Genomic DNA, 15,957 nt, shown 5'->3' with positions numbered 1-15,957 from the left:
ACCCCGTAGCCTTCACCCGTCCTCGACTAGACACCCCGTAGACTTCACCCGTCCTCGACTAGACACCCTTTAGACTTCACCCGTCCTCGACTAGACACCCCGTAGCCTTCACCCGTCCTCGACTAGACACCCTTTAGACTTCACCCGTCCTCGACTAGACACCCTTTAGACTTCACCCGTCCTCGACTAGACACCCTTTAGACTTCACCCGTCCTCTACTAGACACCCTTTAGACTTCACCCGTCCTCGACTAGACACCCCGTAGCCTTCACCCGTCCTCGACTAGACACCCTTTAGACTTCACCCGTCCTCGACTAGACACCCCGTAGCCTTCACCCGTCCTCGACTAGACACCCCGTAGCCTTCACCCGTCCTCTACTAGACACCCTTTAGACTTCACCCGTCCTCGACTAGACACCCTTTAGACTTCACCCGTCCTCTACTAGACACCCCGTAGCCTTCACCCGTCCTCGACTAGACACCCCGTAGCCTTCACCCGTCCTCGACTAGACACCCTTTAGACTTCACCCGTCCTCGACTAGACACCCTTTAGACTTCACCCGTCCTCGACTAGACACCCCGTAGACTTCACCCGTCCTCTACTAGACACCCTTTAGACTTCACCCGTCCTCTACTAGACACCCTTTAGACTTCACCCGTCCTCGACTAGACACCCTTTAGACTTCACCCGTCCTCGACTAGACACCCTTTAGACTTCACCCGTCCTCTACTAGACACCCCGTAGCCTTCACCCGTCCTCGACTAGACACCCTTTAGACTTCACCCGTCCTCGACTAGACACCCTTTAGACTTCACCCGTCCTCGACTAGACACCCCGTAGCCTTCACCCGTCCTCGACTAGACACCCTTTAGACTTCACCCGTCCTCTACTAGACACCCTTTAGACTTCACCCGTCCTCGACTAGACACCCTTTAGACTTCACCCGTCCTCGACTAGACACCCTTTAGACTTCACCCGTCCTCTACTTAGGACTGTATTTCACATGGTTAGACAGTTCATGGAGTCTACTCCCATTAAATTGTAATCTTCTGTTCCAGTGGGTTTTGCTGCTGGAACATGATCCTTGCACCCATCTATTCACTCAACCCTGGGCTGCTCTTAGAACAAGATTTCCATACCAACTATTTGCATTGTTAGTTGCATCTTTGTTATGCATGTTTTTAAAAGAGAGACGTACACAGACTATAGCATACATTCCATTTATTTTAGGGCATTTGTTTAGATTGCAATATTTGTGCTATACCAGATGGATTCAGTGAGATGTGTTTGTTGAAGTAGTTTGAGATTAAAGCTAGAATCCTTAATTGAAACAATGACAAAGCAGTCACCCTGCCTGTGTTTTGGTAAAATGCTGAAGAATGGGCCTGGAGAAATGTAACCGCTCTCAAACTCATAGAGCTACTAATGCAAGGACTGAACATCCATGATATCAACAATATAGTTGAACTAAGGCATTTATGAGATATTCAAGAATCAATGGGTATATATAATTTATAAATCCCAAAATGGATGTAGCAACTATAGATTCCCACTTTAACTTCAATGAAAATGATACAATCTCCCAGAAATGTTCACAGCAGAGCCCATAGGGGCCACTGAAACCAGTTGGTTGAAATTCTATTATTTCTGTACCAGGCAGTGAAAATTGAGTAACACATTTGGTGATAACATTCAACATCAGAAGAGATTACTCCCCCAGAATTCTATTCAGAATGTGAACTGTATTTCCAGGAAGAATCAAGAGGTTGCACAAATCATTTCTAATGAACTCAAGCTTTGGTCTAACAACAATCATGATAAAGATGGGATAGAAACTTAAAATGCCAACAGACTCAAATGACTGACGTTCCCAATGTACACTGTTCAAGAAACTTCAAGGCAGCAGTCATTCTGTTAGGCTGAGAATTTACCCAGGATTACATGCTCTAACAAAGATAGGAAAGCCACCAAGCAATATGCAAAGTCACCCTTCAGCATTAAGTAAACATTAGGCCCAGTGTATAAAACACATACGGTATTAGTGAAAGGGACAACATACTGTACATGTTCTACACCATCCATACGCCATATGTTCTGGTATAGGATACTGGCCTAGCTAAATCACATAGGATAATGGCCTAGCTAAATCACATAGGATACTGGCCTAGCTAAATCAAATAAGATACAATATTAAAAAAACATTCCAATTCAAACGGTGAATTTTCCCCCGTATGGACACACTTAGCAAAAAAACTACAGAGAGTGACGAGTTATTCACAGATTGTGTATACTAAGCACGTCAGAAATACAGTTGTGTACAGGAAACAAACTTTCATTTCTACTGTATGATTTAAATCAGATGTTTAAAACTGCCACCTGGTTTCAGAATGTATGTCACTATCGTGTGGATGTCATGTGGGTCACAAGCCAGCTTGGAGGGCACGTCACCTACAACAAGCTCAAGTGGGAGGCCATATAGAAATTACAAGGGGAATGCACAGTGAAATGGTTGGAATTTTCCATTCTGATCAATGGGGTGGACATCCCCCTCCCCCCCGACAAGAGAACAAACTACCTTCTGGAATGTTCCTTCGATGCAGTTGATTTAATGAGTGGCATAATTCCAGGATAGATCACTGGAAAGCCCCGTAATGGTCAGGGTGTTTCGAATTTCAACAACAACCCGTGTTACTAACAGACTCTTCCCGCTGACTAATAGTTTGGGTTTTTCAGAGTAGGTGCTAGTAAATTGTGTATCACAGTGACCAGCTACAGGGAACTGCTAAAATAAAAGGAAACACTTGAGTAAATGAGGGTACTTATTGGCAGCTCTGTTATGGTGTGGAGGTGCATTTTCCTGGCATGGTTTAGGTCCACTCAACCCCATGGAGGACAAGGTAAACTCCAATAAATACACAGCCATTCTGAGTGATCACCTTCTACCTACTGTAGGGTGAAACAGATCTACCCCGATGGGAGTGGTCTCTTCCAGGATTACAATGACCCATCCACTGGGCACAAGTGGCCACAATGGTTTGATGAGCATGAAAAGGATGTAAACCATATGCCATGGCCGTCTCAGTCACCAGATCTCAACCCAATTGAACACTTATAGGAGATTCTGGAGCGGAGCCTGAGACAGCGTTTTCCACCACCATCAACAAAACACCAGATTATTTAATTTCTCATGGAGGGATGGTGTCGCATCCCTCCAATTGAGTTCCAGACACTTGTAGAATCTATGCCAAGGTGCATTAAAGCTGTTCTGGCTCGTGGTGCCCAATACCTTATTAAGACACTATATTGGGGTTTCCTTTATTTTGGCAGTTATCTGTATGCTTGCAACTGGGTAGCAGTCCAAATGGGGTTCTATGGCAACTGGGTAGCAGTCCAAATGGGGTTCTATGGCAACTGGGTAGCAGTCCAAATGGGGTTCTATGGCAACTGGGTAGCAGTCCAAATGGGGTTCTATGGCAACTGGGTAGCAGTCCAAATGGGGCTCTATGGCAACTGGTACAATCAAAATAACACTACTCAGTACTGGCATCTAAACAGCAACAAAATCACATAGCATTTTGCACTTATAAACACACACAAAGACACCTTTAACTATGCACTGTGGGAAAATAAAAGTGCATCCTCATTCATTAGACAGATACGCAAGATATTTTGGATACTATTTGTTTGGCAGTAGGTCAATGGTTTACAACATTCAGGTGATCCTTGAGAACAATCTTCACTTCCTGAAATGGAATCAGCCATGTTAGTCAACAAATTTTGCTAAACACTCTCACACACGCTTGCTGGCCATGACACAGAAACGTTGTTGGCTGAAATACAGTGGAAGTCCAAAGTCCATCAGAAAGACAAATACTTTTCTTTAAAAAGCATCAAAAACATCAGTCCATCCTCCTCTGAGCAGGGCGATTCTTGTGGTGACCACAGAAAGGGCATCGTCCTGTTTGGCTAAATGGATCCTGCAGACGTCAGGAAGAGCCTCTCTGCTCTCTATTAGGGTCCGCTCTCAGGTTTGCCAAGTGCTCCATTAGAAACAGGTTACGCTGCAGTGACTGCTTTTGATTTGGGATGAGAGGGGCGCATAGAGGATGGAAATGGTTCTCCATGCCTACAGAGAGAAGTGAAGGTGGTTAGTTCCAGAGAAGTGAAGGTCAGTTCCAGAAGTGAAGGTCAGTTCCAGAGAAGCTATTGCATTGCAGATATGGCGATAGCTTCATTAACTGGGTACTTACTTGGTAGGCAGCAGCTATAACATGCTCCTGCGGCCGTTGGCACTGGGTCCTTTCGACCTCATCTTATCCTGGACCGGCCCTGACTGCAGGACAGGAAGATAACGACTGTTAGAGTTTCTACAGATACTTAGTCATTTTCATATCAAAAGGCAGGTCATAACCTCTTCATGATAACATATGGATGGAGAGGCAGGATCCGAAGCCAGAATTAGAACTATGATTTCATGTGTTGTTTCTATACTGTATCATTTTATGTAACATATTTAACAGTCCGTTTCTGTGGTGTTCATATGAAACATGATCCCATTTGGACTGACAACATTTGATCCATTTGGCCAGCAGCATTACTCATAACCTACGTCTTTACATAATGATGAGTGACCATATGATGGGGATGGAGTGAGGAGGAATGGGACTTGCTTTAGGCTGTGGGTTTTTTTCTCCTTTACTTTTTAACGGCGCAGTTCAGAGTTGGATGAATGCACAGGTGTGGATCAATCATTCTGACGTCAGGCGTTGCAGAAACGGCATGTGCTTGACGAACACTACAATAACTACAGTCTGACAGCTATGGGTCATAACAGAACAATGGACATTAGAGGGTTACGCAATAGCAGCTGAGGAAATGGAATTATGTAACACGTTTCAGTAACATACTCCTCACCTGACTGTTCTCAGCCCACCTCCTGATACAATGTGGAAATGTGTCATTTCATTCAAAAGATCTGGTGACTTTCACAACTGGAGGTCATGATCACGATGGAACAGTCATTTAGCAGAGCGACACAGTAGTCCATACATTTCAGTCATTTAGCAGAGCGACACAGTAGTCCACACATTTCAGTCATTTAGCAGAGCGACAGTAGTCCATACATTTCAGTCATTTAGCAGAGTGACAGTAGTCCATACATTTCAGTCATTTAGCAGAGCGACAGTAGTCCATACATTTCAGTCATTTAGCAGAGTGACAGTAGTCCATACATTTCAGTCATTTAGCAGAGTGACAGTAGTCCATACATTTCAGTCATTTAGCAGAGCGACACAGTAGTCCATACATTTCAGTCATTTAGCAGAGCGACACAGTAGTCCACACATTTCAGTCATTTAGCAGAGCGACACAGTAGTCCACACATTTCAGTCATTTAGCAGAGCGACAGTAGTCCATACATTTCAGTCATTTAGCAGAGTGACAGTAGTCCATACATTTCAGTCATTTAGCAGAGCAACAGTAGTCCATACATTTCAGTCATTTAGCAGAGCGACAGTAGTCCATACATTTCAGTCATTTAGCAGAGCGACAGTAGTCCATACATTTCAGTCATTTAGCAGAGCGACAGTAGTCCATACATTTCAGTCATTTAGCAGAGCGACACAGTAGTCCATACATTTCAGTCATTTAGCAGAGCGACACAGTAGTCCATACATTTCAGTCATTTAGCAGAGCGACAGTAGTCCATACATTTCAGTCATTTAGCAGAGTGACAGTAGTCCATACATTTCAGTCATTTAGCAGAGTGACAGTAGTCCATACATTTCAGTCATTTAGCAGAGTGACACAGTAGTCCATACATTTTAGTACTGATATCAACATCATGTAATGCATTGAGAAATGGACTATCACTCAATTTAACCTACTTTCCATACAGTGGAACCTACTTTCCATACAGCTGTATACAGTGATTTAAACAGTGACCAGACTAGTGATTGGCTAGTCTTCTGATAGTACTGTATACACTTTATCCATCATAGCGTAACAGGTTTCAAACTAAAGTTAATATCCATATCCTACTAATAGGTGAACGAATTGAGAAACATTTCCTCCTCTCATTCCCTGTCCAATGTGACTGTATTCCATGGGAATACCAGGCCAACATTTCCCAGCGTTTCTACATTTCCTCCTCTCATTCCCTGTCCAATGTGACTGTATTCCATGGGAATACCAGGCCAACATTTCCCAGCGTTTCTACATTTCCTCCTCTCATTCCCTGTCCAATGTGACTGTATTCCATGGGAAACCAGGCCAACATTCCTAGCGGCAGGTTGGAAGCTGCAAAGCCCAGCCCATGTACTGAGGAGTAACACACACACACACACACACACACACACACACACACACACACACACACACACACACACACACACAACCTTCACACACCACCTTCACACACCACCTTCACACACCACCTTCACACACCACCTTCACACACCACCTTCACACACCACCTTCACACACCACCTTCACACACCACCTTCACAATATCTCGACACATTTTAAGACACACCAGCCCCAGTCAGTCTAGGTATTATCTCTCTTACCGGGGCCCGGCCCTCTGCCATCTCCCCAGAGCCAATGTGTGTCAAGTGGACAAAGTTTGTGGGCTCGCCGATCATGCTGCGGTCGATTTTCCTGCGCCTCTTTCTCTGGAAATAATAGAAAATATATAGAAATAGAAAATGGGGACAGACAGATATTATGCAATCAAGCCCAATGGAAGAAAATAACTTACAGACTTTACAGTACACACACACAATGCATTTTGTAACCTGAATGGGATGATCTTCGATAAGAGTTTTGATCTTCTACTTGTTATTTCGTACTCAATGGCTGCAGGTCAGGTCGCCTAGCTGCAGGTCAGGTCGCCTAGCGGCAGGTCAGGTCAGGCCGCCTAGCGGCAGGTCAGGTCAGGTCGCCTAGCTGCAGGTCAGGTCGCCTAGCTGCAGGTCAGGTCGCCTAGCGGCAGGTCAGGTCAGGCCGCCTAGCGGCAGGTCAGGTCAGGTCGCCTAGCTGCAGGTCAGGTCGCCTAGCGGCAGGTCAGGTCGCCTAGCGGCAGGTCAGGTCAGGTCGCCTAGCTGCAGGTCAGGTCAGGCCGCCTAGCTGCAGGTCAGGTCGCCTAGCGGCAGGTCAGGTCAGGCCGCCTAGCGGCAGGTCAGGTCAGGTCGCCTAGCTGCAGGTCAGGTCGCCTAGCTGCAGGTCAGGTCGGCGCCTAGCGGCAGGTCAGGTCAGGCCGCCTAGCGGCAGGTCAGGTCAGGTCGCCTAGCTGCAGGTCAGGTCGCCTAGCGGCAGGTCAGGTCGCCTAGCGGCAGGTCAGGTCAGGTCGCCTAGCTGCAGGTCAGGTCAGGCCGCCTAGCTGCAGGTCAGGTCGCCTAGCGGCAGGTCAGGTCAGGCCGCCTAGCGGCAGGTCAGGTCAGGTCGCCTAGCTGCAGGTCAGGTCGCCTAGCTGCAGGTCAGGTCGCCTAGCGGCAGGTCAGGTCAGGCCGCCTAGCGGCAGGTCAGGTCAGGTCGCCTAGCTGCAGGTCAGGTCGCCTAGCGGCAGGTCAGGTCAGGTCGCCTAGCTGCAGGTCAGGTCAGGCCGCCTAGCTGCAGGTCAGGTCGCCTAGAGGCAGGTCAGGTCGCCTAGCGGCAGGTCAGGTCAAGTCGCCTAGCTGCAGGTCAGGTCAAGTCGCCTAGCTGCAGGTCAGGTCAAGTCGCCTAGCTGCAGGTCAGGTCAGGTCGCCTAGCTGCAGGTCAGGTCAGGTCGACTAGCGGCAGGTCAGGTCGCCTAGCGGCAGGTCAGGTCAGGTCGCCTAGCGGCAGGTCAGGTCAGGTCGCCTAGCGGCAGGTCAGGTCAGGTCGCCTAGCTGCAGGTCAGGTCGCCTAGCGGCAGGTCAGGTCGCCTAGCGGCAGGTCAGGTCGCCTAGCGGCAGGTCAGGTCAGGTCGCCTAGCGGCAGGTCAGGTCAGGTCGCCTAGCTGCAGGTCAGGTCGCCTAGCGGCAGGTCAGGTCGCCTAGCGGCAGGTCAGGTCAGGTCGCCTAGCTGCAGGTCAGGTCAGGTCGCCTAGCTGCAGGTCAGGTCAGGTCGCCTAGCTGCAGGTCAGGTCGCCTAGCTGCAGGTCAGGTCAGGTCGCCTAGCGGCAGGTCAGGTCAGGTCGCCTAGCTGCAGGTCAGGTCAGGCCGCCTAGCGGCAGGTCAGGTCAGGCCGCCTAGCGGCAGGTCAGGTCAGGTCCGCTAGCGGCAGGTCAGGTCAGGTCGCCTAGCTGCAGGTCAGGTCAGGTCGCCTAGCGGCAGGTCAGGTCAGGCCGCCTAGCTGCAGGTCAGGTCAGGTCGCCTAGCGGCAGGTCAGGTCAGGTCGCCTAGCGGCAGGTCAGGTCAGGCCGCCTAGCTGCAGGTCAGGTCGCCTAGCGGCAGGTCAGGTCGCCTAGCGGCAGGTCAGGTCAGGCCGCCTAGCTGCAGGTCAGGTCAGGTCGCCTAGCTGCAGGTCAGGTCGCCTAGCTGCAGGTCAGGTCAGGTCGCCTAGCGGCAGGTCAGGTCAGGTCGCGCCTAGCGGCAGGTGCAGGTCAGGTCGCCTAGCTGCAGGTCAGGTCAGGTCCGCCTAGCGGCAGGTCAGGTCAGGTCGCCTAGCTGGCAGGTCAGGTCAGGTCCGCCTAGCGGCAGGTCAGGTCAGGCCGCCTAGCGGCAGGTCAGGTCAGGTCCGCCTAGCGGCAGGTCAGGTCAGGCCGCCTAGCGGCAGGTCAGGTCAGGCCGCCTAGCTGGCAGGTCAGGTCAGGCCGCCTAGCGGCAGGTCAGGTCAGGTCGCCTAGCGGCAGGTCAGGTCAGGTCCGCCTAGCGGCAGGTCAGGTCAGGTCGCCTAGCGGCAGGTCAGGTCAGGCTCGCCTAGCGTGCAGGTCAGGTCAGGCCGCCTAGCTGCAGGTCAGGCGGCGCCTAGCGGCAGGTCAGGTCAGGTCGCCTAGCGGCAGGTCAGGTCAGGCCGCCTAGCTGGCAGGTCAGGTCAGGTCCGCCTAGCGGCAGGTCAGGTCAGGTCGCCTAGCGGCAGGTCAGGTCAGGCCGCCTAGCTGCAGGTCAGGTCGCCTAGCGGCAGGTCAGGTCAGGTCGCCTAGCGGCAGGTCAGGTCAGGTCGCCTAGCTGCAGGTCAGGTCAGGTCGCCTAGCTGCAGGTCAGGTCAGGTCGCCTAGCTGCAGGTCAGGTCAGGCCGCCTAGCTGCAGGTCAGGTCGCCTAGCGGCAGGTCAGGTCAGGTCGCCTAGCGGCAGGTCAGGTCAGGCCGCCTAGCGGCAGGTCAGGTCAGGCCGCCTAGCTGCAGGTCAGGTCGCCTAGCGGCAGGTCAGGTCAGGTCGCCTAGCTGCAGGTCAGGTCAGGTCCGCTAGCGGCAGGTCAGGTCAGGTCGCCTAGCGGCAGGTCAGGTCAGGCCGCCTAGCGGCAGGTCAGGTCAGGTCGCCTAGCTGCAGGTCAGGTCGCCTAGCTGCAGGTCAGGTCGCCTAGCTGCAGGTCAGGTCAGGTCGCCTAGCGGCAGGTCAGGTCAGGCCGCCTAGCTGCAGGTCAGGTCGCCTAGCGGCAGGTCAGGTCAGGTCGCCTAGCTGCAGGTCAGGTCAGGTCCGCTAGCGGCAGGTCAGGTCAGGTCGCCTAGCGGCAGGTCAGGTCAGGCCGCCTAGCGGCAGGTCAGGTCAGGTCGCCTAGCGGCAGGTCAGGTCAGGTCGCCTAGCTGCAGGTCAGGTCGCCTAGCTGCAGGTCAGGTCGCCTAGCGGCAGGTCAGGTCAGGTCGCCTAGCTGCAGGTCAGGTCGCCTAGCTGCAGGTCAGGTCGCCTAGCGGCAGGTCAGGTCAGGCCGCCTAGCTGCAGGTCAGGTCGCCTAGCTGCAGGTCAGGTCAGGCCGCCTAGCTGCAGGTCAGGTCAGGCCGCCTAGCGGCAGGTCAGGTCAGGCCGCCTAGCTGCAGGTCAGGTCGCCTAGCTGCAGGTCAGGTCAGGTCCGCTAGCGGCAGGTCAGGTCAGGTCCGCTAGCGGCAGGTCAGGTCAGGCCGCCTAGCTGCAGGTCAGGTCAGGTCCGCTAGCGGCAGGTCAGGTCAGGTCGCCTAGCGGCAGGTCAGGTCAGGTCCGCTAGCGGCAGGTCAGGTCAGGCCGCCTAGCTGCAGGTCAGGTCAGGTCCGCTAGCTGCAGGTCAGGTCAGGCCGCCTAGCGGCAGGTCAGGTCAGGCCGCCTAGCGGCAGGTCAGGTCAGGCCGCCTAGCTGCAGGTCAGGTCAGGTCGCCTAGCGGCAGGTCAGGTCAGGCCGCCTAGCTGCAGGTCAGGTCAGGTCGCCTAGCGGCAGGTCAGGTCAGGCCGCCTAGCTGCAGGTCAGGTCAGGTCGCCTAGCTGCAGGTCAGGTCGCCTAGCGGCAGGTCAGGTCAGGTCGCCTAGCTGCAGGTCAGGTCAGGCCGCCTAGCGGCAGGTCAGGTCAGGCCGCCTAGCTGCAGGTCAGGTCGCCTAGCTGCAGGTCAGGTCAGGTCGCCTAGCTGCAGGTCAGGTCGCCTAGCTGCAGGTCAGGTCAGGCCGCCTAGCTGCAGGTCAGGTCGCCTAGCTGCAGGTCAGGTCAGGCCGCCTAGCTGCAGGTCAGGCCGCCTAGCTGCAGGTCAGGTCAGGCCGCCTAGCTGCAGGTCAGGTCGCCTAGCTGCAGGTCAGGTCAGGCCGCCTAGCTGCAGGTCAGGTCGGTCGCGTAGCCGCAGGTCAGGTCAGGCCGCCTAGCTGCAGGTCAGGTCACCTGGTCAGGCCGCCTAGCTGCAGGTCAGGTCGCCTAGCTGCAGGTCAGGTCAGGCCGCCTAGCTGCAGGTCAGGTCGCCTAGCTGCAGGTCAGGTCGCCTAGCGGCAGGTCAGGTCAGGTCGCCTAGCTGCAGGTCAGGTCAGGCCGCCTAGCTGCAGGTCAGGTCAGGTCGCCTAGCGGCAGGTCAGGTCGCCTAGCTGCAGGTCAGGTCAGGTCGCCTAGCGGCAGGTCAGGTCAGGTCGCCTAGCTGCAGGTCAGGTCGCCTAGCGGCAGGTCAGGTCAGGTCGCCTAGCTGCAGGTCAGGTCGCCTAGCTGCAGGTCAGGTCAGGTCGCCTAGCTGCAGGTCAGGTCAGGTCGCCTAGCGGCAGGTCAGGTCAGGCCGCCTAGCTGCAGGTCAGGTCGCCTAGCGGCAGGTCAGGTCAGGTCGCCTAGCTGCAGGTCAGGTCGCCTAGCGGCAGGTCAGGTCAGGTCGCCTAGCTGCAGGTCAGGTCAGGCCGCCTAGCTGCAGGTCAGGTCGCCTAGCGGCAGGTCAGGTCAGGTCGCCTAGCTGCAGGTCAGGTCGCCTAGCTGCAGGTCAGGTCAGGTCGCCTAGCGGCAGGTCAGGTCAGGTCCGCTAGCGGCAGGTCAGGTCAGGTCGCCTAGCGGCAGGTCAGGTCGCCTAGCGGCAGGTCAGGTCAGGCCGCCTAGCTGCAGGTCAGGTCAGGCCGCCTAGCTGCAGGTCAGGTCGCCTAGCTGCAGGTCAGGTCAGGTCCGCTAGCGGCAGGTCAGGTCAGGTCCGCTAGCGGCAGGTCAGGTCAGGTCGCCTAGCTGCAGGTCAGGTCAGGTCGCCTAGCGGCAGGTCAGGTCAGGCCGCCTAGCTGCAGGTCAGGTCAGGTCGCCTAGCGGCAGGTCAGGTCAGGTCGCCTAGCTGCAGGTCAGGTCAGGCCGCCTAGCGGCAGGTCAGGTCGCCTAGCGGCGGTTAAGAGATTTGGGCTAGTAACTGAAAGGTCGCTGGTTCGAATCCCCCAAACCAGGTGAAAAATCTGCCCGATGTGCCCTTGAGCAAGGCACTTAACATGAATTGCTCCTGTAAGTCGTTTTGGATAAGAGCGTCTGCTAAATGACATGAATGTAAGTGGAATGTTGAACATCCCCTTCTCTAATACCTGTTTTATTAGAGCATGTTCAGTTCTGTCAGTGTAAAGGCATGTCATCACCTGTCAGCAGTGCTGTGAATAAGCCCCACTTGTTACAACAGGCTACGCTGGGTGCAGACAGAGATGACCCAGAACTGACAGGAATTAATTAGCCATTTCACATTATGGATCATGACCACACTGACTGTATCAATATTCTGACTGTATAGTGCAAATGCCACATAGCAATTATTAATTTGAATAATTAGGGATTTATAAAACTAAAAAGAATGTTAATTACATTATACACAGGTCCAACGACATGTAGTCATTGCACTGTTATCAGAAATACACAATTTACAAAGCAAGCCTTTCTGGGAAGTAACACTTGTTAGTATGCCACCACACGCTATACACACATTCTAGTCCGGCCTTCTCTCGTCCCAACAATAGAATAAACAAGGACCTAAAAATAAAGGAGAGGGAGGAGGAAGGAGGGAAAAGAATGAGCTCAATAGCAGCACATGCCAGAAGCCCACTTCCCCTCAGAGACCCCATTAATTGTTAGGGAGGGTTCTGGAGTTACCATAGAGACATGCTGTGGAGGGATACAATCTCCTTATTTGACTTAATGCCAAGTCTACGACGACAACGTGACGACTACTACTACAACAATAGTTTCACAGTACCCTTAAGGTGAAAGTGCTTGGGACAGCCTTGATATTTTCTGATCTGGTAATAACGGAGGGTTTCTTGTTTTGCTTTTCTTTTTATGAAGTTACACATGTCTATGAGCTAGACTAAGGTTGAACCCGGCCTAACCTACGTCTTCTTAATCCTGATTCAAGAGGTAACGTCTAATGACAGAGCAGTCTTTGTCTGGACTGAAGTCTAGCCCTCCAAATAGGCAGACCTTCGGGACTATGTGGGTCACCCACTTCAAAACAACAGAAAAGGCCAGAGTCCTTCCTTCTTCCACTCCCTCACCATCTACCTGACCTATTTCTCAGGCGACTGACAGTAGCAGAGGGTTCTCTTCTCACTAGTGTTGTTGACTGGCTGAAGCATCAGCTAATGATACCCATGTCATCCCATGCCATGCATCTTGAGGATCCACAGCTGGCATGGCTGAACTAACTTCAACAAGTGAAGTTGTAGATATGGTGGTGTGGTCAATCTAATATCCAAACTCCTGGGAGGCAGGTAAACATCTTAAAATCAGACAAAATCTTCATCTCGACCCATTGACCTTGAAGCTGTAAAAGCAGGGCTAGCATGGCAGCTAAAAAGTTACTGTGTGTTCCAGTAATTTCTCAGAAGGGACAAACTCACCGGTGGAGGTTTGGCCACCACGCAGCAGCCAATCTTGTGCCAGAACTCGCTCATCCCTGCTGTGCTGCTGCTTTGCTCTGAGTGGGTCCGGAGGCCCTGGTTCTCTCTGGACGCCCTGCAGGCAGCGGAGGACGTGGTGGAGAACAAGAACGCCGCTTAGGGTGGAATGGTGAGAGCGTTGCAACCAGTCCAATCCCAAAAAAAGATGGGTGTCCCCCAAGGCTCAGTGCCAAGTCCGGTTCTATTCCTTTCTCTTAACGTTTAGAATGTCACCTCTTCCCTCTCACTGAATCTCCTGTGGATGCTCGTCTCCCCAGATTTCCACTGCCTCAGGTACTGTAGGGCCTGTCGAGTCAAAACCAGATTCCATTAGTTGAAGGCTGACAAGGTATAGGAAGTGAAACAATCTTCACCTGCTAGAATAGCACAATCAATTCAGATACAGTACTATAGGCATGTTAATTTCTACATGTCAGCATCCCCATGCTAAATAGGCCTACATCTCCACAGGCCTATTTGCTGTCAGTCAACATGCGTCCCCCACACACTTGCTTATCACTCTTCCTGTCTGTGACACTCATGCAAGACAAGGGATTCACGCTGCAGTGGCAAGGGACTTCCTGTCTGTGACACTCATGCAAGAGAAGGGATTCACACTGCAGTGGCAAGGGACTTCCTGTCTGTGACACACATGCAAGACAAGGGATTCACGCTGCAGTGGCAAGGGGTTTCCTGTCTGTGACACTCATGCAAGAGAAGGGATTCACGCTGCAGTGGCAAGGGACTTCCTGTCATAACAGCAACACCCACTGAAGGTTTCAGGACCCGGGTCAACTGTCCCTCAGAAAAGAGCTGCAGGCATACTACGGGGATTCTCTCCTCCATCTAGTCACAGTAAACACTATTTAACTGTCACCAAATCATTATCTAATGTAAGCTACATTGACCAGTAAGTCTTACAAATGGATTTGATTCAGGATTGAAAGACAGACATTTAGGACTGTGACATACAAGACCTAAGAGCCCTGTGCAACATGGTGGTTTCAATAGGAGATTGATTAATAATTAAACCTTTATTTTGATTAAAGTCACCAGTATTAGCACTGAATTCAACTAAGTTGAGTAAGATCTCAACTATGCTTTGATCTTTGATGTACTGGTAATCATATTAGTTCACAGTCTTATAAAATACTGGTAAATAACCAGACAAGGACATTCTTTCCCCAAACAAGTACCTACCCCCTTGCATCTTTGTAAAAGCCCCAAAAATTAGAGGTCAAAGAAAGAGGTTTGGGTATACTGTATCTCTTTACAAACTGAACTCGACTTTGAACCAGGAGATCAAGGTAAAGGTAGTGTGAGTGAGTGAGTGAGTGAGTGAGTGAGTGAGTGAGTGTGTGTGTGTGTGAGTGAGTGAGTGTGTGTGTGAAGGGTGAGTGAGTGAGTGAGTGAGTGAGTGAGTGAGTGAGTGAGTGAGTGTGTGAGTGTGTGTGAAGGGTGAGTGAGTGAGTGAGTGTGAAGGGTGAAAATGTGTAGCATATGTAGATCTCCAGCTGGCCTGAGAACAACACCGGCCATTGATTTACAGTGTTCTGTTGTAGCCTCAATTCAACAGGGCAACAGGCATGTTAAATAAAACTGAGTGACTATCCAATTGAATATCCTGAAAAGAGATGGTCATTGAATGTGTATTAATGTGTCCAATATCCAATCTTGATCAATGTGATTTTTAAAGCGTAGGGACATTGAATGTAGCCTAATTCTCAAATGAACATTAGAAAATATTTTCTATTGAGGCATTATTTTTGTCTTCCAGTACGCCACCGTCTAGACGGAAACATCTGTAAGGCAACAATGTAAGTAACATCTGCATTTAACATTTTACTAACGACAAACACTGACGTGAGTTGTCAACCCAAAAACCGTTCGTTCAATCCAGTCACTCTGAAATTAGCATAGCAATACATTTACATCTAGATCCCTGCCACAATTAAACAACCAATTTCAACCAATTTGCCATTACCGTAACATCAGTGTGGAATCCGCTTTCTCCCTCAAACGAACATGATATCTTTAAAACGGTCAGCTCACGAGTCGAGGTGTGGTAAAGTAAAACGTCTCCTGTGCTGCGGTAGGCTACACTCCTCCTTCTCAGGCTTTTACGGTGGCAGAACTACAGCGCCACAACAGGAAAATCAACAGGCTAATGAAAGAATGGCACAATCTGGGATATTTTCTGCTGTGCTGCATGCAACCTGGTCTCAGAGCATTCAGATCATTTCGTATTACTCTGTACATAAATCTGAGTCTAGATTAGAGATTAGTATGATATGTTATGTTTCGTATGGTATGTATTAATTTGTGGATGTCCATCACCCATTTCGTATGATATGTTACGAATTACAATTAGCATTATATGTTACGAATTTACAAAACAAACTATATGTTCCGAATTAGTAAAACGTATGCTATGTTACAAATTCTAGCCAGGTGGCGAGCTGGCTAGCTGGCTAACGTTAGCTAGGCTAGGAGTTAGGGGTTGGGGTTAAGTTTAGGAGTTAGGGTTAGGTTAGCTACGGTTAAGGTTAGGGTAAGGGTTAGCTAACATGCTAAGTACATTACATTACCAAAATTATGTGGACACCTGCTTGTAGAACATCTCATTCCAAAATCATGGACATTAATATGGAGTCGGTACCCACTTTGCTGCTATAACAGCCTCCACTCTTGTTGGAACATTGCTGCGTGGACTTGCTTCCATTCATCCACAAGAGCA

General features: G+C 51.0%; 1 protein-coding gene across 1 annotated transcript; it reads right to left on the bottom strand.

Moving 5' to 3' along the window:
* Window positions 1–1,205: 1,205 nt before the first annotated feature.
* LOC106606047 (CDC42 small effector protein 1) lies at window positions 1,206–15,371 on the bottom strand. The gene is made up of 5 exons (XM_045698324.2): window positions 15,205–15,371; window positions 13,182–13,526; window positions 6,568–6,672; window positions 4,252–4,334; window positions 1,206–4,127 (listed from the first exon to the last, which is right to left on the bottom strand). Exons 2-4 carry the CDS (start codon window positions 13,233–13,235, stop codon window positions 4,266–4,268), a joined length of 228 nt encoding a protein of 75 aa, XP_045554280.1. The 5' UTR covers window positions 13,236–13,526; window positions 15,205–15,371; the 3' UTR covers window positions 1,206–4,127; window positions 4,252–4,265.
* Window positions 15,372–15,957: the final 586 nt, after the last annotated feature.

Source organism: Salmo salar, chromosome 05 (assembly GCF_965601325.2).
Source record: "Salmo salar chromosome 05, fSalSal1, whole genome shotgun sequence".
Classification (NCBI taxonomy): domain Eukaryota; kingdom Metazoa; phylum Chordata; class Actinopteri; order Salmoniformes; family Salmonidae; genus Salmo; species Salmo salar.
Note: the sequence above shows the minus strand (reverse complement) of the source record. Positions and strands in the feature narration are given on the sequence as shown.